This window comes from Suncus etruscus, chromosome 6 (genome assembly GCF_024139225.1).
Source record: "Suncus etruscus isolate mSunEtr1 chromosome 6, mSunEtr1.pri.cur, whole genome shotgun sequence".
Taxonomy (NCBI): Eukaryota; Metazoa; Chordata; class Mammalia; order Eulipotyphla; family Soricidae; genus Suncus; species Suncus etruscus.
Window position 1 is genome coordinate 23,427,104 of NC_064853.1, and position 22,776 is coordinate 23,449,879.

The 22,776-nt window shown below is 40.4% G+C and overlaps 1 protein-coding gene across 1 annotated transcript in view; it reads left to right on the forward strand.

Moving 5' to 3' along the window:
* Positions 1-22,776, forward strand: part of USP24 (ubiquitin specific peptidase 24) — a 140,153-nt gene that overhangs the window by 16,468 nt on the left and 100,909 nt on the right. The window contains 4 exon segments of the mRNA XM_049775466.1: positions 13,604-13,769; positions 14,920-14,987; positions 18,001-18,144; positions 21,107-21,229. Coding sequence (XP_049631423.1) covers positions 13,604-13,769; positions 14,920-14,987; positions 18,001-18,144; positions 21,107-21,229 — 501 coding nt within the window.

Sequence of the window (22,776 nt, forward strand, 5' to 3'; positions counted from 1 at the left end):
ATCTTTTAAGAGCAATCCAGATCATCATAAAGCACTTTACTTTGGTTTATATGTTTGAGATATAGACTGTCTTTAGCCTGTATTTCTTCGTAGCTGTAAGCAAAGTGAGTAAAGGAAAGGCAGCCGAAAATAATCTGTCTTCCATGGTTGTGGTCAGGTAAGAATTAGTCAGTTACATGGAGACATGGATCAGTATTTCAGTTGAACTTTTATCTTTTAAAAGGGGAAAAGTGGCCTCAATAGCACCTTAAGTTCTGGTCACTCGAAGCATTTAGGCAGAAACTCTGGGATCTTTCTGGAGCGATTTAGGTAGGATTTAGGTATCAGATAAAAATTTAGAAGTAGAATGAAGAGATTAGATACAACCCCTTATTAAGTAATAGTCTAAGGGAGAGACAAACCTGTAAACCGATTAATACAATTCAGTATTTGATGTCAAGGAGAAGGAGAAAGAACTTTCTTTTTGCTATGCTCTCGTCCCAGGCTCCTTTTCATACAATTTTCTGTGCTTGGTAGAGAGTTGAAATTGGATAATACAAAATCTGATACAATGTGCTTTTTTTATTTTCTCATACTAACCTATGATAAAATTTAACTTACGAGTCAGGCACAATAAGAGAGTAATAGTAAATAATGACAAGGGACAGAGTATAATTTAGTGGCAGAATGTTTACCTGTACTGCAAACAAACAAAAAGCAAAGCCAGTGATAATAAAATAGAACAATAGCAAGTGTCCTCTATGGAAATTATTCGATGGCCTGTCTTTTGCAAGGTCTTTTGTAAAGTCTCATGTTGACTTAAGTACAGTATTTCTGAACTGCAGTTCATGGAGGGAACTGAGCCTGATGAGGATGGCTCTGTTACTCTGGAAATGGTCTGCCTTTGTCCACTATCTCTTCTTTATCCAGTATTTTGGAAAAAATTGTCTCAGGTTCAGAATAACAGAAGGAATTTCACATCCGCATAGATCCATCTCTGAATCACAGGGGTTAAATAAATTATGTTGTCTTGAGTACTATCTCTTATTATACTAAATACAAGCACTCATGCAGATGAATCATCTATCTACTTGCATTTTTTCAAACCGGCAAGTTTCTGGATATGGGTGGTGACATAGTATATATTTCATTGTAAATTTGAAAGGTATGCAGAAAAATGTCAAACTATTCTACACATTAAATTTAAAGATCTTTGCTCATCTGGGCATAGATTCATACTCTACAATAGCACCATTCACCGCCCCCTTGAAAATTTTAATTTCTAACTATGAAAGACACTCAGTTATTCTTTCATGCCAGTAAACGGTAGCCTGGTCCCAAACTACTACTGAGCAGATAAAGACATAATCACAACTATTTTGTTTCCTAGCATGTTATGACACTGTCAAATATGATTGGAGCTACAGAGCCTTGCCTATATTTTGTTTTTTAGTTCCAAGGATACAGAAGAGTACATACTCAGGGGCCGGAGAGATAGCACAGCGATAGGGTGTTTGCCTTGCATGCAGCCACAGGTTCGATTCCAGGCATCCCATATGGTCCCCTGAGCCTGCCAGGATTGATTTCTGAGCTCAGAGTCAGGAGTGACCCCTGAGCACCACCAGGTGTGGCCCCAACCCCCTGCCCCCCAAAAAAACCAAGATTACATACTTAGGAAATAGCCTAACTTGGGTATCCATCAAAACTAATTATTGGCCAATCCTATAGTCATTATTATTAACTCATTTGTAATTTTTCTTAGATCTGGTGCACAGGAACCAGTGCTTATTAGACACTTTTCAGGTGAAAAGGATGTTCCAGAATTGTTTGTGAGATCCCTTGCCCACCTGCCTGCACCACCTAGCCCTGTGCTGAGGTTCTGGCTATCTGCAGACAGACTCTCTCCCAGCTCCATGGCTCATGTCTCTGTGCTGGACATGTTCAGTGCAGCTGGACAACCTGGTGGCTGTGCCGTCCTGCGACCTCTCGTTCCTTCCTGAGTTCTGCCAGATCCTGGCCCCAGTACAGTGGCATCAGGAGGATGGAGGCTGGGAGATTGTGGTCTCCGTCTGGCGAAAGGGGAGGAGGACTGAGATGATGACCCTGTTCTGGCCAGGAATGGTTCACAGTGGTGCCTCCCAGGCTTTGCTTGAGAACTTGAGCGTCATGTCCAGCCCCCTGCAGCCTCACTCTTCTCTTGTAACACCTCCACTTTCAGACTTTCCCATGTGTGAGAGAAGAGGCGTTGAGGAGGTAGGTGCAGGTATAGTGAGGTGGGATGAACTGAGACAGCAGCTGGAGCTGACGAGATAAGGGCAGAGAGCTGAGCTCCAGGGAGCGCCAGGCAAGCCATGAGCACACACTTGCAGCTTCTGACGACTTGGCGACAGAGGAGCATTGCTGCAGGGAGTCCTGTCAGTCATGCAATGTAGGGAACTCCAATCACAGTGTCCTGGGACTCCAAGCTGAGTCTGCTGCCATGTGGTAGACTCTGCCTCGCCTGTCCTCTCAGCCAGGCTCTGCAGTCCTCACCTGATGAACTCAGCCTTTCTCGCTCTCAGATTAGCAGCAACCTCCCACTCCTCACACCACCTTGTAGATGGGAGAGCCTGCCATGCAAGAGTCAGCCTCAGTGGAGGGTGGCCTGCGAGGAGCTTCTCTGGGCCCACTCACCTCACCTCCAGCTGCCTTTGGATTCTGTGTGTGATGACCTGGAGTTGAGTTAACCCTTCCTGCAGCACCCAACAGGAAGCAAGGCAGCTCCGGAACCTCGTCTGTTTTCTCTTTTTGGTGATGTGCTCTTTTTTCTGTCAGGTGGTTTTTTGTTTGTTGTTTTTCAGGGAGGGGGAGGTCTAACCCATCAAGTTGGATTCTGTTTCTCTTCCTTCTCTCCTTTCCTGGCGGAAATATTCCCATCCCTCTTCCTTTCTCTGGGGCTCTCCTCTCCTCCTCTCTTGAGGAGTTTGTCATGTTAGCTGTGGGAGAAAGCGGTGACTAGGATTTCTATTGTGCAATCATAGCACAGGGGCAAGGGAAGGCATACCTGAGTACTCAGCTTACTTTTCTGTCTACTCAGGGATCACTCTTCATGGTGCTCAGGAGACCATATGTAGTGCCAGAGATCAAACCAGTGATAGCTGCTTGCTAGGCAAGTGCCTGACTCTTATACTTTCTGGCTCCAAAGTAGAGATTTTCAGAGGACAACCAGTAACTACTACACTGTAATATCTTTAGAAATAAACTCAATGTGGGCATTTCTAACAAATGTTGACTTCTTAAATATTATAGCCATTTGAAAAATTAAGTACTCAGATTCTAAGTGAAATAGATGGGTTTTCATAATAAATTGTTGGATATTGCCTGTAGTGCTTGAAAGCTGAAAACACTGAGTTGTTATTACTTAATAGAGTGCTATCTGTACTATCTTTCCAGCCCTTTTATAAGGGGTTAGAGAAATTGTACAGTGGGTAGAGTATTTCCCTTGCATGTGACAACCCAGGTTTGATCCCTTTTAATCCCATATGGACCCCTAAGCCTGGCCAAGAGTAATCCATGATCAGGAATAAGCCCTGAGTACAGCCGGATGTGGCCCCCAAAAAGTAATGTGCTTGCACACATGCACCATAGAGTAATGCTGGAATAATATATGCTCTGTAACCCTCTGCCCAAAATAATTTACCTCACTTTCTGTTGCTATGTACATTTTCATGTCCATTGTGTAGGGGAGTACAGCACCTACAAACTGTATCTTGAGTCCCTGTTTCTCTGTGTTCACGTTGTCCTGTCCTTTAATGATAGGAATTGTGTCTTTTATCTCTGTCCCCAGTGCTAAACACTTGGTTCGGAACATAGTGAGGTTTTACTCAGATTAGAATCAGTGATTATTAATGGTTACTTGGGTTCCCTGTACATTTGGCTCCTAATGGGGAAATAGTATATTACACTCCAGAGTTCTTATTAAAAGCTCAATGCCGTAAGTTTGTTGGGAGTTGTTTTGCAATAGGACAGCTCTAAATTGTTTTTGCATGTGTTCTCTTGCTCAATTTGTTATTTCTGCCAAGAACAGACTCTACTCAAAATGATGACTCAAAGATTAAACCAACTTAAATACGGGCTCCTGCCACTGTCTCTTCCTCTCTAGCAATTGCCTGTCTCTGTGTTTATTGGTAACATTCTTCTCAATTGTAGCACTTGGCTACATCATGTGCTAATCTTGTGTGTGTGCCATATTGTGCTTCTCCAAGAATGGGACTAGGAGGTAGTGTGGGATCTTCTGTCAGTTCTTGAGACCCAATTTTATACAGATTTTATACAGGGGTAAGGCACCGTAATGATTTAGGTGTTTGCCTTGCATGTGGCTCACCTCTGACCCCATACATCACATACAACCCTCCTCACGCCCTAGCACCATCAGGCATGATCTCAGCACAAGCCAGGGGTAAGCCCTGATTACCACTGGGTGTGACCCCATAACATAATAAAGAAAGATCATATTTAAATCTCTCTCGACAGACATCTATCTGTATCTTGTCTGTCCTTGCTTCTTAGACTGGAAGTTGGGAATACATATGTTGTCAACAATTAAATGTGGGGGACTGGGAAAATCTAGCTACATTTGAAGGTTTCTGTATCCACAACAGCCCCCAAATGAGTTCAAAATCAACCTTATAACCATCTAAGATGTTTCTGTTAGTGGTAACCCAGATTGCATTTCTCAGATTGAAAAAGGTTTCCAAGTTAGAAGAGTTGCAGAAGCCTGTGTTCTCAAATCTCTCTCTCTCTCTCTCTCTCTCTCTCTCTCTCTCTCTCTCTCCTCCCCCCATAAATTTTTCTTTTATTTCACTCAAATAGAGATTACTGCTACGGAAGATCACCTGGTACAACTTACATTTTTTTGATATGATAGTGATTTTAATCACTGTATTCATTTTTGTTAATCAACTTTTAAGAATAGGACTTTTATTGAGATACGATTTTTTTGTTTGTTTTTGGGCCATGCCAGGCGGTGCTCAGGGTGTACTCCTGGCTATCTGCTCAGAAATAGGTCCTGGTGGGCACAGGGGACCATATGGGACGCCGGGATTTGAACCAACCACCTTAGGTCCTGGGTGGGCTGCTTGCAAGGCAAACGCTGCTGTGCTATCTCTCCGGCCCCTGAGATACAATTCTTATTCCTCACAGTTTGCCCTCTTAATGGCATAGTTATATAATTTTACAACTAATCACCCTTTGGAATATTTTCATTGCCTCATTAAGAAACCTGGTAACCACAAGTATTTGCCTTTTCTTTCTCCCCTTTCTCTTGGCAACAACAGATCTAATTTCCATGTCTGGATCTGTTGTTTTAAACATTTGTTAAAAATTAGTTCAGAGAACTGGGGATGTCTCAGTAAACAGGTGCTTTTTAAATGGTTTAGGGGAGTTTGTCATAAAACTAAAATTATATATACACAGATATGTTTGATTTGAGGCCTACACCAGGTGGTACTCTGGGGCAGCTCCTGGCTCAGTTGGGGTTGGGTGGGTGTTTCCGGGGCTGAGGGTACCAGTATTGGAGATCAAAGGGCTCCTGCTCGAAAAATGGGACATTGCTGGCCATGCTTGGGGCTTATTTCTGGTTTTGTGTTCAGGGTGTCACTCTTGGTGGGCTTGGGGAACCATATGGGGTGCCAGGAATTGAATCTGGGTCAGCTGCTTTTAAGACAAGTGCCTTACCCACTGTACTATGTCTCTGGCCCCTTAACAGGAGTGTTTTTAAAAGATGTTTGGGCCATACTCAGCAATGCTCTAGGGTACTGCTGACTCTACTCAGGAGTCATTTCTGGTGATACTTAGGACCATGGTGCCAGGGATCAAACTGAGCTTCACTGTATGTTCGGCAAGTGCTTTAATTCCTGTACTATTTCTCTGACTCAGTGATACTTACATTATTTAAGAATTTAAAATTTTCTTTCAGTAATGTCTTAATTTTCAGTATCAAGTTTTGTGCCTTTTAAAATGTTATCATAAATGAAATTATTTTCTTATCTTATGATGGCTTATAGATAGTGCTTATAAACACTTGATTTTTACATATTGACTGCATTCTATGACCTTGCTAAACTCATGAGTTCCAGTATATTTGCTGGTTTCCCAAAATGTCTATGTACAGGGTTATTAGTAAGTAGAAATACTTGGACTTGATTCTTTTCGGTCTTAATAAATGCTACCTCTTATTTTGCTGAGTTACCCTGATTGGACACTTGTGCATTGTTGAAGGGAAGCTGTGAAGACCAGATGTCTTTGTCCAGTTCCTGATTTTAGAGAAACGCATTCAGTTTTTTGCAATTAAGTATAATGTACACTACATAGTGTTTGTGGATGTCTTTAATTGTGTTGAGAATGTGTGTGTGTGGGGGGGGGTTAACATCTATAACTTGGGTTTTAGAAATAGTTTTCTCAATCTGTTGAAATAATAGATATCTTATATCCGTAGACAGATATATTAATCTGCTTCACTCTGCTACTGGATATTGCTTTGATAGATTTTTATGTTAAACCAACCTTGCATGTGTGAAAAATTCATATTTGGTCATGATATATAATACTATTGCTAAATTCAGTTTACTTGCTTGTTCAGTTAAGGGTCAGTATTCATGGAGCTGGTGGTCTATTTTTGGGTAAAATAAGGTGTCTTATTGTTTTGTTTTATGCCCCACTGAAAACAGAACATTTTGTATTCAACTTTAGTGCTTTAATATTAGTTTGCACAATTCTGGGGAAATGTATAATGTTGTTATAGTTTTAAAAGTTCTCAGCTATCCTAGTGAATTTTCCCAATTGCTATGAAGTTTGTGTACACTATGTAGCAATTTATTCTCAAATTATGTCTGCAAAAATGTTCTAATCTCTTTGTTCATGGATGTAGATGGAAAAGAACCATGGATACTATAGACTGTTATTAACAGTGTTCATTATAAGAATGGTTTAGCAAACTTGGGGCCATAGTGGTGGTGCAGTGGTAGGACATTTGCCTTGCAAGCAGCTGACCTAGGGCAGACCGCGGTTTGATTCCCCGGCATCCCATATGGTCTCCCCAAACCAGGAGTGATTTCTGAGCGCATAGCCAGGAGTAACCCCTGAGAGTCACCAGGGGTGGCCCCCCAAAAAGAACAAAACAAACAAACAAACAAACAAAAAAAGAATGTTTTAGCAAACTTATTTTCAAACTGTATATCTATATCTGCAGAAATGTTCTTATGATTTTGTTTAGAGAAGTTTATGGATAGGAAATCAGACGTTCTAGACTTGTTTTACAGTGTAAAAATATTTAAGAATTTTTGAATTAAGTATATATGCAGAAAGATTCTAATGTTCTTGTTCAGAGAAGACTGAAAAAGTGTTATGAAATGTATAAGACAAAGATATGGAAGAAGCTGATTGTTTTGAGAATGATGTATACAGTTTAAACTTTGATGCTATTACAGCAACTTTTACTGTGCCTATGCAAAATAAACACTTTTGTAGATTTTAATCTGGGGTTTCTGTCTCTAGCAGAGAACAATAGAATATGGCTTATGTACCCCACAATTTTTTGAACAAAGAATTGGGTTACACCTTATTTTACCCAAAGGAGAGATTGTTTCTTACTTGTAAACCTGGGTGGGTTGGGCTTACTGCCTCACCCAGGGGTGGTCCCTGTACTCAATAAAAACTACAGTTGTGGCGGGCAGTTTGGCCTCCACACTAGGTAGAAGACCGCCAGACTACAAGTGTTTCACCCTCAGCCTTCTTTGGATTATTTCTTGTGCAACCCTGATTCAGATTATTTACCTGGGGTTGGATATGCAGCACGTGAGGGTGATTTTACAGTGGTTAGTGGTTTTTTTGTTGTTGTTGTTGTTTATGTGTGATATCTTTATTCATTTTTTAATCCTAATTAGCAAAATTGGCCTTTTAGGGGAGCTGCTTCCAAGTGGTGCTCAGGGGCTCAGGGCCTTTCATCACGGTTCTAGGTCAGGTGGTAAGGACCTAAAGATGCAGTGCTTTTTGTGCCCTGCTGCACTGGGGATAATGTAGCCACCCCAAAGATGCTCAGGATCCACTGTGGTCTCAGGGATCAAACTACATGCAAGGCACACACGGTAACTCTTGTACTATCTTTCTGGCCCTTCCAAATTAAACATTATTTAGTGTGCAATTCTGAGGCAGTTAGAATCAAATCATTTCCTAGTCCCTCTTGCCCGCCAGGGATCTCAAACTCAATTTACCTGGGGCCGCAGGAGGCAAAGTCAGGGTGATCCTTGAGTGCAAAGTCAGTAGTAAGCCTTGAACATTGGGGGTGTGACCCAAACAACTAAAAACAAAACAAAAAAAGATTCCTCTAGGGCAGGGCCACAAAATGTTATATGGAGGGCCACAAACAGCCTGTGGGCCCTGAGTTTGAGACCTTAGCTAAAGGCATGTGCTCTGCCATTGAGTCACATTCTCGGCCCAACCCTGCAATATTTGTCCTTCTATGACTCCTTTGCTTTAATGAGTACATAGTATCTTCAAAGTTCATTCATATGGAAGCGTATGTCAGAATTTCCTTCCCTGAAGCTGTGCAATGTTCTCTCTCCATCCACATTTTATCTGTCTTTAATTCTTTTATTCACTGACAGTGAGAGTTTCCACCTTTAGGCTCTTCATGTATAGTGTCTGCAAAGTTTATTCATCTTTGTAGGATATATCAGAATTTCCTTCCCTGGGAACCGAATAATGTTCTCGCTATGTCCTACATTTTATCTGTTCTTTCATCCTTTTATTCATTGAGAGTGGCATAGTTTCCACCTTAACACTCTTTCTTGAATAGTAAAAGCATGGGAATATTGTGTATAACAGTGTGGACAAATAATCTTTTTGATTCTTGCCTTTGGTTCTTTTGTTGGAAATTCTGAATCATGTGGCACTTCTGGTTAGTGATTTTGAGGAACAGTCACCCCGCTTTTTGCCGTGACTGCATCATTATACGTCCCCGCAGCAGTGCACAAAGTTTCAGTTTCCCTACATCCTTGCCAACATTTATTATTTTTTTTGCCATTGATAATAGCAGTCCTAGTGTAAGTGAAGTGTCTTTGTGTGCTTTTAATAGCAGAGTTCTGCTGGCTTTGTAAATAAGTTGGCACATGTTTTCTGCTTTTCTGTTTTATTTTGAAGAACGAGAAGGATTGATGCTAATTTTTTAAAAGTCTGGTAGTATTCATCAGTACTACCATTTAGTTCTGATTTTTTGCTTTATGTGAGGCTTTTGATTATATAGAATTCTCTTTACCTTTTATAAATCTATAGATTCTTGTTTTTGAGTGAACACAGATAATACTTATTTGTAGAAGTGTGGCCATTTCCAGTTATCTGATTTATTGTCTTGTCATTGTCAGCAGTATTCTTTTTATTTTCCTTCTTAAGTAGTGGGATACTTTCTTTCCTGATTTTAGAAGTTGAAATCCTTTTTTTTTCCTTTTTGATTGGACCTTATTATTGGTCTTTTCAGAATACTTTGTGCTCCATTAGTTTCTCATATAGTTTTTTTTTTGGGTCCTATACCTGGCAATGCTCAGGGGTTACTCAGGGTTACTCACGGCTCTGTGCTCAGGAATTACTCATGATGGTTGTTGGGGAACCATACGGTATGCCAAAGATCAAACCTGAGTAGGCTGTGTGCAAGGCAGATGCCCTATTCACTGTACCATTTTATTGCTCAGCCCTATATGCTTTTTTTATATAGATTTGTTTGATTTTTCTCTTCTTTAGTCTTATAATTTTATTCCTTCTGCTGTCTTTGGGTTTAGTTTGTTTTTTTCCTTTTTTCTAGAGTAGCTAGTTAGTTATAGACGTGAGATCTTTCTTTAAAAAAAAACTTTCTCATGATATATCTGCATATCATAAATTATGCTGTATTTCCCATTTTATTCATTTTCTATTTTTGTGTGATTTTTGACACGGTGGTGATATATTTAATTTTCATCTATTCTTGGGTTCCTTGTTTCTTCTGCTTTTGGATTTCTAATTATATTCCATTGTGGTCAGAGCATATACTTGGTATGATTTTATGATTTCACATTTATGAAATTTATTTTATACACTATCCTGGAGCGTGTTTTGTGTGTGTGAGAAGAATATACATATTATATATTATGTTATATATTGCATATGTAATATATATTTCTATAGTTATTAAATGTTCTTTAAGTGTAGTTCTGCTTATTCATTTGCCTTTTGACCTTTTTGCTTAGTTTTATCTTGAAGACAGATATTTAAATTTCCAATTTGGGGGCTGGAGAGATAGTGCAGCCAGTAGGATGTTTGACTTGCACAGAGCTGGCCCAAATTTGATCCTCAGCATCCCAGATAGTCCCCTGAGCCACAAGGAGTGATGCCATAAAATAAAATAAAATGTCCAGTTTTCTTTTTTTTTGGGGGGGGGGTTTGGGGGGGGTCACACCCGGCAGCGCTCAGGGGTTACTCCTGGTTCTATGCTCACAGATCGCTCCTGGTAGGCTCAGGGAACCATATGGGATGCCAGGATTTGAACCACGGACCTTCTGCATGCAAGGCAAACGCTTTACCTCCATGCTATATCTCCGCCCCAAATGTCCAGTTTTCTGTCCGTTTTCCCCTACTAACTGGCCCAGAGCAGATGCCACTATATCCTTGAAGATTCAGAGTGTCTCCTAAACTAGTGGATAGACTTCTGTGGGTGACATGCTGGTCTATTATTTTAATAATCTGTCAAAACCAAGAGATTAGCATTGCTTTAATTGGATTGGTTTTGGGCTATCTTGAAGCCAAAAAGTAAAATGCAACAAAAATGCCTGACTCAGGACATAGAGTATGCAGTGGGTAAGGCACTTGCCTAACACATAGTCAATCCACATTCAACCCCTGGCACTTCATATGGCCCCAAGCACAGAGACAGAAGTAATCCTGAACATCACTAGATGTGGCTCAAATGTGTTCCTTCTGTCAGGAGTATTTTGTGCTCTGCTCTGGGATGACTAGTGATGATCTCAGTGGTTCTGAACTGGGCTCAGCTGTATGCAGGGCAACTGTCCTGTGATTCCTCTGGCCCCAATTCTGATTTTTGGTATTTTTTGCCTTTTAACACAGATATTTCTCCCTCACAGTTCTGGAGGCAGAAAGCAGGCTGCAGGTGAGCTTGGTGACTCTTATGCGGCCCTTGCCGGTGGAGCGTGAGAGAAGTCACTGGCCTCCCCTGTATGTACAGGGCACAGGGTCTTCCTCTTCACAGCTGTAGCTGAACGGAACTGTAGCCTCTCACTGATACTTCTGTAGGGATTAATGACTACTTCTCTGCAGTACTGACATCTCCTCAGTTTCCAACTGAACATTGGTTTTGTATGACTTGATTCAGCTTTGATCCTAAGCTGATACGTTGATTCTTTTAGCTTGTGTACAACTATGAGACTGTCCAAAAATCTTTACTGTGGGTTTACCTTATCTTCCGTTAAGTAACACTGGTTTATGCATAGAGTTTGTGAGCTAAATATATGAAGTCTACTTTTACAACTTTTTGTTTTGTTTTGTTTTTGGCCCATACCCGGCATTGCTCAGGGGTTACTCCTGGCTGTCTGCTCAGAAATAGCTCCTGGCAGGCACAGGGGACCATATGGGACACCGGGATTCGAACCAACCACCTTTGGTCCTGAATCGGCTGCTTGCAAGGCAAACACCACTGTGCTATCTCTCCAGGCCCTACTTTTACAACTTTTAAAATCAAACAAAAATGGTTAAAAGTAAACACTGACTCTTCCCTTCCACCATAAACCTTCTTTTTCTCTCTCACTCTCTGTCTATCTCTCTCTGTCTCTTTCTCTCATTCTCTGTTTCTCTTTCTCTGTCTCTCTCATTTTTTTTTTCATTTGGGGGTCACACCTGGCTGTGCTCAGGTTTATTCCTGCCTCTCTACTCAGGAATTATTCTTTATTCTTGGAGGTGCTCAGGGAGCCATCTGGGCTGTTTAGGATTGAATCCGGGTCTGTTATGCATAAGACAAACCCCCTACTTGCTGTATCATCACTCCAGCCCTAAACCCAGTCTCTTAACAGCACTGCCCCATCTCAGTGCCCATTGTCTACTCCATTCTCAGTTTTCCACATCATCTTTGTTTTTGTTTTACCTTAATCCCATCGTAGCCATGGACCCAAAATGTGTTGCGTTCTTTCAGATGCTACTTCTGTGGAATTAACTGTCATCTTGCTCATGGGGTTCTGGATCATTATTCCCCTCCTCACCTCAGTAGGGCTGGATCTGTGGGGCTTTCAGGGGTTTGACTACCCTGTGTTGTGGTGCCTGTGCCTGAGTTCACTGGGACTGCTCTGGAAATTGAGACAGAGAAGTTATGGTGCTCTTACCTGCCCAGCAGACATTCTCACTTCTGGCAGTGATGCCTGCACATCTATTTTGTTGTGCTCAGACGACTTGACCATTGTAGTAACTGTGGGATCATGGGCAGCTAGGCTGCCAGAGCTAGCTACATTTAGATACATGAGACACTGGGGTTTGAACGCATGATCATAGATAGACATACAAGGCAGGTGCTGAGAGAAGGGATGGTTCCCATCAACCTCTGGCATATTCCACAGGTAGAAATTGTGTAAATGGTAACTACAGACCATGACTATGGCCAAGGAAGGAATCAAGGCTAGAGAAGGTAAGAAGATGATCTAGGAGCTTTGATTTAGTCCATGGTGCTATTTTTTCTTAGGCTCTGCTCTCTCTCTCTCTCTTTCTTTCTCTCTCTCTCTCTCTCTCTCTCTCTCTCTCTCTCTCTCTCTCTGTCTCTCTCTCTCTTTCTCTCACATACTCTTTTAATTTACTGCAGTGATTTTATTTTACAGTGGTAAAGTTATAGGGTGAGTTGTAAGCTGATTTAAATTGTTAAGAAACTAGGTAAGGTTATAGAATGGAGGCAGCTTAAAGGAAGGGGTTTAGTTTTGCTGTTGTAAAAATTAGCCCTCTTAGAACTGGTAGGGAGTTGGGTGATTCCAGTGCTAGTTGAAATCTTATTTGCAGGAGTACTTGGTCCATTTAATAACATGTATTAAAAATCTGGGTTCTAGGTTCTGGATATAAAGGGGTGACCAAAGCATACAAGATTTAGGCCTTCGTGGTGCTTGTTCTAGTGTGCAAAGATGAGTTACTAACAAATTAAAATTAATTTGTGAGCAGAGAAGTTCAGGGTTGCAAGTATAGTTTAGAAGCAGGGGTGGCTGTGGAGGAGTTTGGGTTGTGGAGACTGGCAGAAAGGGCCACAGCAGGGGGTTCAAAGGACTTATAGATGCATTTATGGCCAGGAGTTGGGGCCGAGAAGGGAAAAGAAATTTCCTCTCTTCTGTGGTGCGGCCAGTTAGGTGTTTTGTAGAAGAGATGAGATCGCCTTCAGTGAGAATGGGGGCATGCCATGACGAAGAGAGGGGCCAGTGTTTGCCATGGTGGGGTGAGAGATGCCATCAGGAAAAAGAAATGGGAATTGAGACTTGGGGTTCATGGCTACTCTTGGTGAAGCATCTGCTGTGCTCAGTGAATATAAGAATAGCTACTAATTCAGTGCTTTTTTTTTTTTCACCCCAATCCTTCTTGTCAGAAGAATGATGAAAATGGAAACTGCTCAGGAGAGGGAATCGAGTTCCCCACCACGAACTTATATGAGCTGGAAAGCCGTGTCCTGACAGACCATTGGTCCATCCCATATAAGCGAGAAGAGTCACTTGGCAAATGCCTGCTGGCCTCCACCTACCTGGCAAGACTCGGTACGTGTTCCCAGCTCGCTCTCAAGGGGAGCTTATTCGCTTTGCTGTCTGCCTTTCATCTGTATGCCCCTCAGTGCCTTTGTGCAGCTCCTGTGGAAGAGCATTGAGGGAAGTGAGCTGCCTTCATCTCACTCCAGTGCAGGGTCAACAATCTTTAATGGATTACAGAAAGGTCTGGTGGAAATTGAAAGTAATCTTTCCCACGGAAACTTGGAGCACTTTGGACGACTTAACTCACTATATTTTTTTCTCTTGAGAGAAGAAAATAGTGCTTGGCAGATGTTTTATTTAGGCTTCTTAAGTACTTGGTGATATTCTAGATTTTTGAGTATTAAACTAAGAGGCAAATGATAAATAGCTTTCCACTACAAGGGGTGTTTGGGAGAACCCCATAGGCTCTTTACCTTTCTGACTGGCTTCTCAGAGTCTCTAAGGAGCATGGTGCTGTCCCAGCCTAGGGGTGCTGAAAAGAGAAGCTGGGAGCCTGCCCTTCCAGGGGTTTTGATGTCCAGCTTTGGGTGTCACCCACAATCTGTCACTTTACACAGCAGATGTCTAGCCTTGACTATTTACCAGGTACATGTTGTTACACAGAACTCATTGTTCTTGCAGAAAAACAGTGATTTTGGCATTCATTTAAAGTGTTTATTGGTTGGGGAGATAGTCCAGCAGTTAAGCACTTGCCTAGTGCGTGTCTGCCCCGAGTTCAATTCCCAGCACCCCAAATGGTCCCCTGAGCACTGCTGGGTGTGATCCCAAACCAAACTATTTGGGTTTCTCTTAGAGATGTTTAGGAAAACAGTGAAGACTGGCAAGTCCTTGTTTTTGCCATTTTATTATCTGCTTAAACAGATCCTTCGAAATCATTCAGGCAGGGAAACATCAGTTTGTCTATCTCACTTATGAATGGCATTTACTTTACTATGAAATATATTCATAATATTAGTATAATGTACTGTTAAAAAGTTAACATATTTCTCAGTCTGTTCCTTTACCAGAATGTAATCTGTTTTTAATAATCCTTATTAAGAATCAAGGTTTCTGTAGTAAACAATGTTTTATATATATATATATATGAATAAGAATTTGGGACAGAAAGGATTTTGCTTATCTAAAATCTAAACAGTCCCCTTTCATTTATTTCACTAAGGTCTTTCTGAGTCTGACGAGAATTGTAAAAGATTTATGGATAGGTGTATGCCCGAAGCATTTAAAAAGGTAAGAAAATTTTGCTAGTCTGTTTGGGGTTTTCTTGGGGGAGGAGGTGAACAGGCTCTTTGTTTTAGGTTTTCACTTATAAAACCAGTTTTTAAATCCTGTCCAACTGAGGAATCCTTTAATATGAGAAAGCTTTGAATCTGTGGTTTACAGATGGTTTACTTTTCACATTTGTTAGCACAATTTTTGGCTGACTATCCCATTTTCTTCTCTTAAATTGTCAAAGAATAGGTTAAGACTTAACTATCCTAAAAGCTACCCTTACTAAATACAGGAATAGTTTACCAAAACATAAACCATCTACTACCTGTAATTCTGCCGAGAGAGAAGTAGAAAATTGGACCAAATGACTTGTTCTTATGACATAGTGTATTGCATGTATGGTGGCTTGTTAGGACTGGTGAGACACACTTCTATGTTGCTCACATCTTTTAGAAGGTAATTTTTCCACCTGTGAGAATAGGGGATAACAAGACTTTAGTTTTAAAAGTGGACTAACTTGGCATAATTGCCCACAAAAGCAGTGAGGATGTCATAGACTTTGTCACTCCTACTTGAATGAGGTTGAATGATTCCCTGATATCTTGTGCTTTTAGGTTTTTATATCTGCTCTGGTTCCATGTGCAAGATGGAACTTGAGAACTGCAAATGGATAAAATTTGTGTTTTTTTAATAACCCAACCAGTAAATGGTTCATTTGCTAGTTATTGTTCCATCTGCCATCTACATAGGTGGAGTCTCCCTTGGTTCAAGCTTAAAAAACAAAAGAAATTTTAGAAACAAAGGTTGTTAACTTTTTTTTTTTCCAAAAAAAAAGAGGTGTTTTTTTGTTTGTTTGTTTGTTTGTTTGTTTTTTTAATTGCCACTTGGGCAAGAATTATATGGAATCAAGAGTTATCTTTACTTGGAATGACTATCAACCAAATTGTAATTTTATATTGAACTTTATATTCAATCTTATTTTTATTAGAGTTGTTATATATTACAATAGTTTTTAAAAATGGCCGGAGCTATAGCACAACGATAGGACGTTTGCCTTGCACGTGGCTGACCCATGAAGGACCTGGATTCTATCCCCGGTGTCCCATATGGTCCCCTGAGCTAGGAGCGATTTCTGAGCGCATAGCCAGGAGTAACCCCTGAGCATCACTGGGTGTGACCCAAAAACCAAAAAAAAATTGGGCAAAATTTCATAATCTAGCATGCCGTAACATATATACATTATGCATAAATTTACAGAGACAGGAAACACATGATTAATTAGAGTCCTGGAAAGGAACTGAGCTAGTGGAGGGAAAAGACCTTTTGATGATGACCTTCATTCATCCCCAGAGAGCCCTGGTCACATCATTTCAGCAACAGCTACTATTTGGAATATATCACTCTGCTTCTAAGAATAGTTTAGTCTCTGTTGTCTCAAATCCTCATAACAGCACATTAAGTGGTTGGCTGATTTATGGACACAAAGACCCCCTCCTCCATTATATTATTTAATATTGTTTATTTTAAAATGTACATTAAAATATCTTTGCGGGTTTTGGTGTCATCACTCCCACTCCTCCCCTTTGACTACACCCAGCTGAGTTCAGATCTTTCTGCTCTGGGCTCAGGGCTCACTCTTTGCAGGGTTCAGGAGACCAGATGGCGTGCTGGGGACCCAACCTAAGTTGACCGACCATGTGCTAGGCAAGCACCCTACCCATTATATTATTGCTCTGTCCCTCTTTCACTGTGGCTTTAGCAATTAAAAAGGGCTTCTTCATCGTTTAAGCTCAGTTTTTTTTTTTTTTTTTTTTTTTTATTGAAATGCAAGCACAACACAATTTTATGAACCTTCACCTTTGACTGAAAACTCAGTAGATTTTTTAGGCTACAGTTGTTAAGGGATTTTAGTGTGGCCAAGATGAAATTTGTATTACACAGTAGTCTTCCTGTGATGGGAAGTTTACAGAAATATCCAATTTGCCTTTTTTTTTCCTTAAGTGAAATCCTTTAATCTTTCATTTTTTTGTACTGGCTAATATTCCTGAACTGGACTTCCCCACAGACTAGAAAACTCTGAATCAGGGAACTCATGTGAGAATGACTTTAGATTCATTCATATGTCTTTGTTCAGTTTGTGTTTTGTTCCTTACATTGGGGATGAAGCCCAGGCTTAACTCGCTTACCCCTCTTGCACTTTACCGTTTGGTTTGATCCAATTCTCTTCTACTCTCCCTCAATGAATTGAAGATGCTATCTGAACATAAAAACATGCTGCAGGTTGCAACGTCATGGTGCCTTCACCCTTAATGCCATTTTAGATTTGCTTATAATTTTTACTTAATATTGAATGTTACTTTATGCAAGCAGAATAAATCGGTGAATTATTTCCATGTAGAGTCCTATTTGTTGTCACCAGGTTTTAGAAATTAAGAAAAAGTAGAAAAAACTCATTTATTTGTGTCCATAAATAATATCTATTCTCTAGATTTCAGAAATGTCAATGAAAGCAAGAGCTGATATTTCAAAAGCAGTGGCCTGTTTTTAAGATACTTTTACATTTGTTGGATCTTTTCAAGACTAGTTAGACCTTTCCCATTAGTTTAGATCATTTGATCTTTCTTAGATCTTTCTACTGATTATAGAGGAAAGTGCTTATTCAAAGATGAGAACTTGGCTGGTGTCCTGAGAACTCAAATTATTTTCAGAGCCACCCAGCCCCCAAAAGTAGAGCCAGCAGTGATCTCATAACTTCACTTGTTCTGTACCGCTTGACTTCTCCTAGTGATAATGGTAAATAAAGGAGCAAAACCTTTTTATTTCTTTCAAATAAAAGGCTTCATGTCAGGTAGTCATTCACAATTCCAAAATAAAAGTATTGACTGTAGTCGATGAATATAGGTGTGTTATGTTAAGAATCTGCATGAAAATACGTATTATGGTAACAGTCTTTCAATTCTTAAGATTGAACTAAGAACCTAGAATTTCTTTTCTTCTAATGTGAAACTCCACACTGCCCTTTGTTTTGTAGCTCCTGACATCAAGTGCTGTTCACAAGTGGGGGACTGAGATTCATGAAGGAATCTACAATATGTTGATGCTGTTAATAGAACTTGTAGCAGAGAGAATAAAACAAGACCCCATTCCAATTGGCCTGCTGGGGGTGCTTACAATGGTAATAATATCTTTAACATCAAGTATTCTGTAGCATTGTGATTTGGCTAAAATATCTATTCGGTGTGTCCTATCATTAGAGTGACTTGTCATTAATAATCACGATGATTGTAGCATTACCGTTATGAACTTGGTTCGGAAGACTCATGACTTTTTTTTGTTTTTTTGGGCCACACCTGGTGATGATCAGCGGTTACTCCTGGCTATGTGCTCAGAAATTGCCCCTGGTTTAGGGGACCATATGGGACGCCTGGGGATAGAACCACAGTCCTTCATAGGCTAGTGTGCACAGGCAGGTGGCTTATGCCCTGCGCCACTGCTCCGGCCCCTCCTTACTTTTTATTTTAAAAACAGAGCGGCCATTTTATATACTTTTTGTATATACATTTTGGTATTTATATTTTGTATACCTTTAAATACTTAATCTTTTTTTATTTTGCATTGTTTTGGCTGTTTTGAGGAGGGGCGGAGCCATGTCTGGAGGTGCTCAGGGCTTAGTCATCCTGGCTTTGTGCTCAGTGGTCACTCCTGCTGGCAGGAGTTGGGGAACCATATGCCAAGGATTGAACGTGGGCCAAACACTTGGAAATCCCTGACTTCATCATTTCTCAGCTATCTTAGAACGATTGAAGTTTTTTCTTTCTTTTTTCTTTTTTTTTAATTTTTCACAGCATTATTTATGATACATAGTGACAACGAATGAGGGGCACTCCCCCCCCCAGTGCTGTCCTCCCTCCACCCCCGTTTCCAGCATGCATCTCATATCTCTCTACCCTTTCCCCCCAGAATACTAGTGCAACTGGTCTCCACTTTATAGCTTGTTGTAGATTGTTTATTCTGTTGTCCTTTGCAATAAAAAGGATAAGAAGAAAAAAGAAAGAGAAAAAAAAAAGGAGAAAAAAAAATGGCTGCAACTACCAATAAAAGAAAGAGAAAAAGAAGGAAAATAATTCACCTGGCTAATGAGAAAAGAAAAAAAAAATCACCAAATAATAACCAAGGAGTGAAAAGGGAAGAGAAAAGTGGAGGAAAGAAGGAAAATAAAGTCAAAAACTAACAAATCAAAACAGAACAAGAAAAAGAAGGGGTGCTGCAGTGGTAGGGTTTGGCGTTCCCTCCACTTTTTTTTTTTTTTTTTTGGTATAGGCACAGTAAGCATTGGGGGAGAATGGGAATTCTCATGGCCTAGGAGATTCAGGGTTTCTCCATCCTTGAAACATACCATCATGGAATCAACCCCTGGCTCCATAGATGTTCATTACCTCATCCCAAGGGCTTTGTATGTGGTGCCAGGAAACTTTCCTCTCAGTTGTGGGTGAGACAATGAGGCCACTGTATCCAGCGGTCTTGGCATTTGTACAGGTCCTAGGACAGGGTTTAGGTTAGAGTCTTTACGGTTCTAAAGGTTCTGTTCCACCATTGTTGTGTACAGTCTTCTGTAACAGATGCTCCCTGTTTTCATTCAGTCCCCAAGCCGAAGTATGGGATATTATGGATCTAAGGGTTCTGCTCAGTCTCTGTTGTCCAAGTTGGGCCTCTGCAATAAGAAATCTTTTTTTTTTTTTTTTTTTTTTTTTAAATAAGAGTTCTGGTCTACAGTCTAGGGCAGGATATTCCTTATCGGTCCCAAGGATAGTTCTGCCCAGTCGCAGCTGTCAAAGTCAGTTTTCTGTATATGGTGCTCTTATTTTTCGCTATTCAAAAGACAGTACATCTTCTGACTTCCATCCAGTGTTAGGTGAGGTGATAAGACAACATGGTCTTGGGTCAAGTTGTCATTTCCTCATTGTCATATCGTAACTGGTACAAGTTAGTGCCAGAGCTGTGATATAATTCGCTTAATGGAGTTGGTTCTGGAGTTGTTGCCCAGAGCAGTATCAGTTCTACATCTGGGATCTGGAGTTTGGAGTTGAACTGACATTGTCCAATCTCCTGGAGACTGGGTTGTATCCACATGACACATGTCCAGGATGGGAGGCACTCTAGTGTTATAAAAAGTGTGAGGTCTTATCCCTAGAAGATAAGATCTTATTTCTGTGTCTATGGTTTCCCCTTATTGTGCCCATTCAAAAACGTATGGCTTCACATTGGATTGCTGGTGCTATTCTGGGTAAGGATGACTGGTTATACTCACAATTTCTGTGGTCCGTTTTTGGTCTGCCATTTTATCCCAGGCAAGGCTTTAGTACCAAGCAGCACCAAAAATGGTAAGGATAGCAAAAATATGTATACATTAAAATAGAACAGATAAATAAACCTGTGTTTAAAAAGAAGAAAAAAAAAAAACAAAGAAAAGAAAGGTATTTGAAGACAACAGGTGATAGTTGAGTTTGAGACATGTTTTGTGGCATTATGGAACTCTGTATTGTCCTTGAACTAGGGGTTTTGCTGAAACTGATTCTGGTATCATGCAACAGTCCATAGTTTGATGGGGGCGAGAGGGGCCACCAAGCATGGGTCAGCAGGCATGTTGGTTGTAGTTCTTTGTCGAGGCATGAGATGGGTAAGTTTTTTCTTGTGTCTTTCTCCCTGATTATTCACATCATGAATTCTTCTCATAGAGTTTGTTCTGAGCTGGATTCTGAACTTTTGTTTTGAACTTTCCCAACTCAAGGCAGCAGCTTCATTTTGAAGGGTAGTTGGAGGGTGTTCCCTTCCAACTTGACTCTTTCTGCCCCATTACCCAGCCATGCCTGTGGCAGCCCCTGGTGCATTTGGAACACTGGTGGTACCTTGTGCCTTGACTCTACCTGCTATCCTGTGTTTCTCTTTCCTCCAAGCCCATGAGGAGCAGGACAGAGCCTTCCTCTGCCTCTCTGCAGGTGTGCTTTGTCAGGCTACTTGAAAGATTTCCTTAGTAAAGGAGTCCAAGTATTCTTTTATTTTTATCTCCTTTTTAATGCTAATATGTGTTTCTATAGAAATAGATAATAATAATGTTTCTCTGTTCTCTTTGAATACAGGCTTTCAATCCTGACAATGAATACCACTTTAAAAACAGAATGAAAGTGTCCCAAAGGAATTGGGCAGAAGTATTTGGAGAGGGAAATTTGTTTGCTGTTTCACCTGTGTCTACTTTCCAAAAGGTAAATATAGTTTTGTTTCATGCTTTTTTATTTACAGTAAAATGTATTGAAGGTTTTCTGTGATATAAAAATAACAATATTAAGGATTAATAATCATGAAAAAATAACACGTTATTCCCTGTGGCTTATAAAATTGCTTAATTTTTGTTTAGATACTGCGTGTTTTCCATGGTGGTTAACCAACATGTAGAAGAATTTTGTAGATTGGAAATGGTATTTTGTGGAATGAGAATTTATCACAGTGCCTCCTATTTACTAAATATTTTGTAACCTCAGTCTCAAACTAGTTGGAGAGATTGGAACATTGGAAATAACTGGTTTTACTTAGGAAAAATAAGCAGTGCTGTGTATAATTTTATGTTAAATTCCATAACTATTGAAGCTTGTTTAATGAGGTGTAGACCAATATTTTTATATCTGAAAGCTAATAGTGTGCCAAAAATATTATACCCATATGGAGTACATATTTTAAACAAGTGATTCTCAATCATGTTTGTTTGTTTGTTTTGAATTTTGAGTCACTCACTAAGTGAAACTCAGGGTTTACTCCTGGCTCTGTACTTGGGAATACTCCTGGCAGAGTTTAGGGGACCATATGTGGTGCTGGGGATCACTTCCTGGTAGGCAAGCATCCTTCCCACAGTCCTGTCGCTTCGTCAACCTCTTTCTGATCATGGCCTTCTTCCGATCTTATTTTCTCCCTAAGGCCTCGACTCCCCACCCCCCCTACTCCTCTCCTAGTAATTTGCTGCTTAGTGTTATGCCCTGCCTTCTACCTTTGATGCAATTTTCAGCTGTAATGCAAATTTCAGCTCAGGGGTTGGGGCAATAGAAGACTGTATGGCTTTCATTTGAGAAACCAAACAGCCTATGGGGACAAAAATTTATGCAAGCTTTAACTGTTTGGTTTTTGAGACACAATTGAAAAAAGTCACGTTAGCAGATTGAAAATTTAGTTCAGTAATAATTTAGTAAACATTTACATATCTGGCATTATTCTCCCTTTTACTTCTCCCTAGAGGCGGGAGTATAAACATTTCTGTCTTTGATATTGAGAGTGATAAGATATGATATTTTAATGTATAGCATTGTGGAGAAAATATGAAAACAAAAAAATGTGAGGTAATAAGCAGAAGCTATAACTAATATTATATGTGCTGTTGCATGAACCCAGAGCAGGGAGTCATTAACAGCATCGGGAGACTCGGGCATTGCTCAGAGGAAGTAAGAGATGATTAGAAAGGAGGATGCACTAGCACAGTGGGTAGGGCACTTGCCTTGCACATGGCTGACCTGGGTTTGATCCTGGGCATCCTATATGGTCCCCTGCGCCCTGCCAGGAGTGATTCCTGAGCTCAGAACCAGAAGTGAGCCCTGAGCACCGATAGATGTGCCACTCCCCCCCCCCCCCAAAAAAAAAAAAAAAACAGTATAGACAAGAATTAAATTGCTGCAGCACTTTGACAGATAAGGTGCTTGTTTTACCCACTTCGTAGGTGAGGAGAGGTGCTCCAGTGTTAAGTATTTGCACAAGTTCCAGGCTGAGA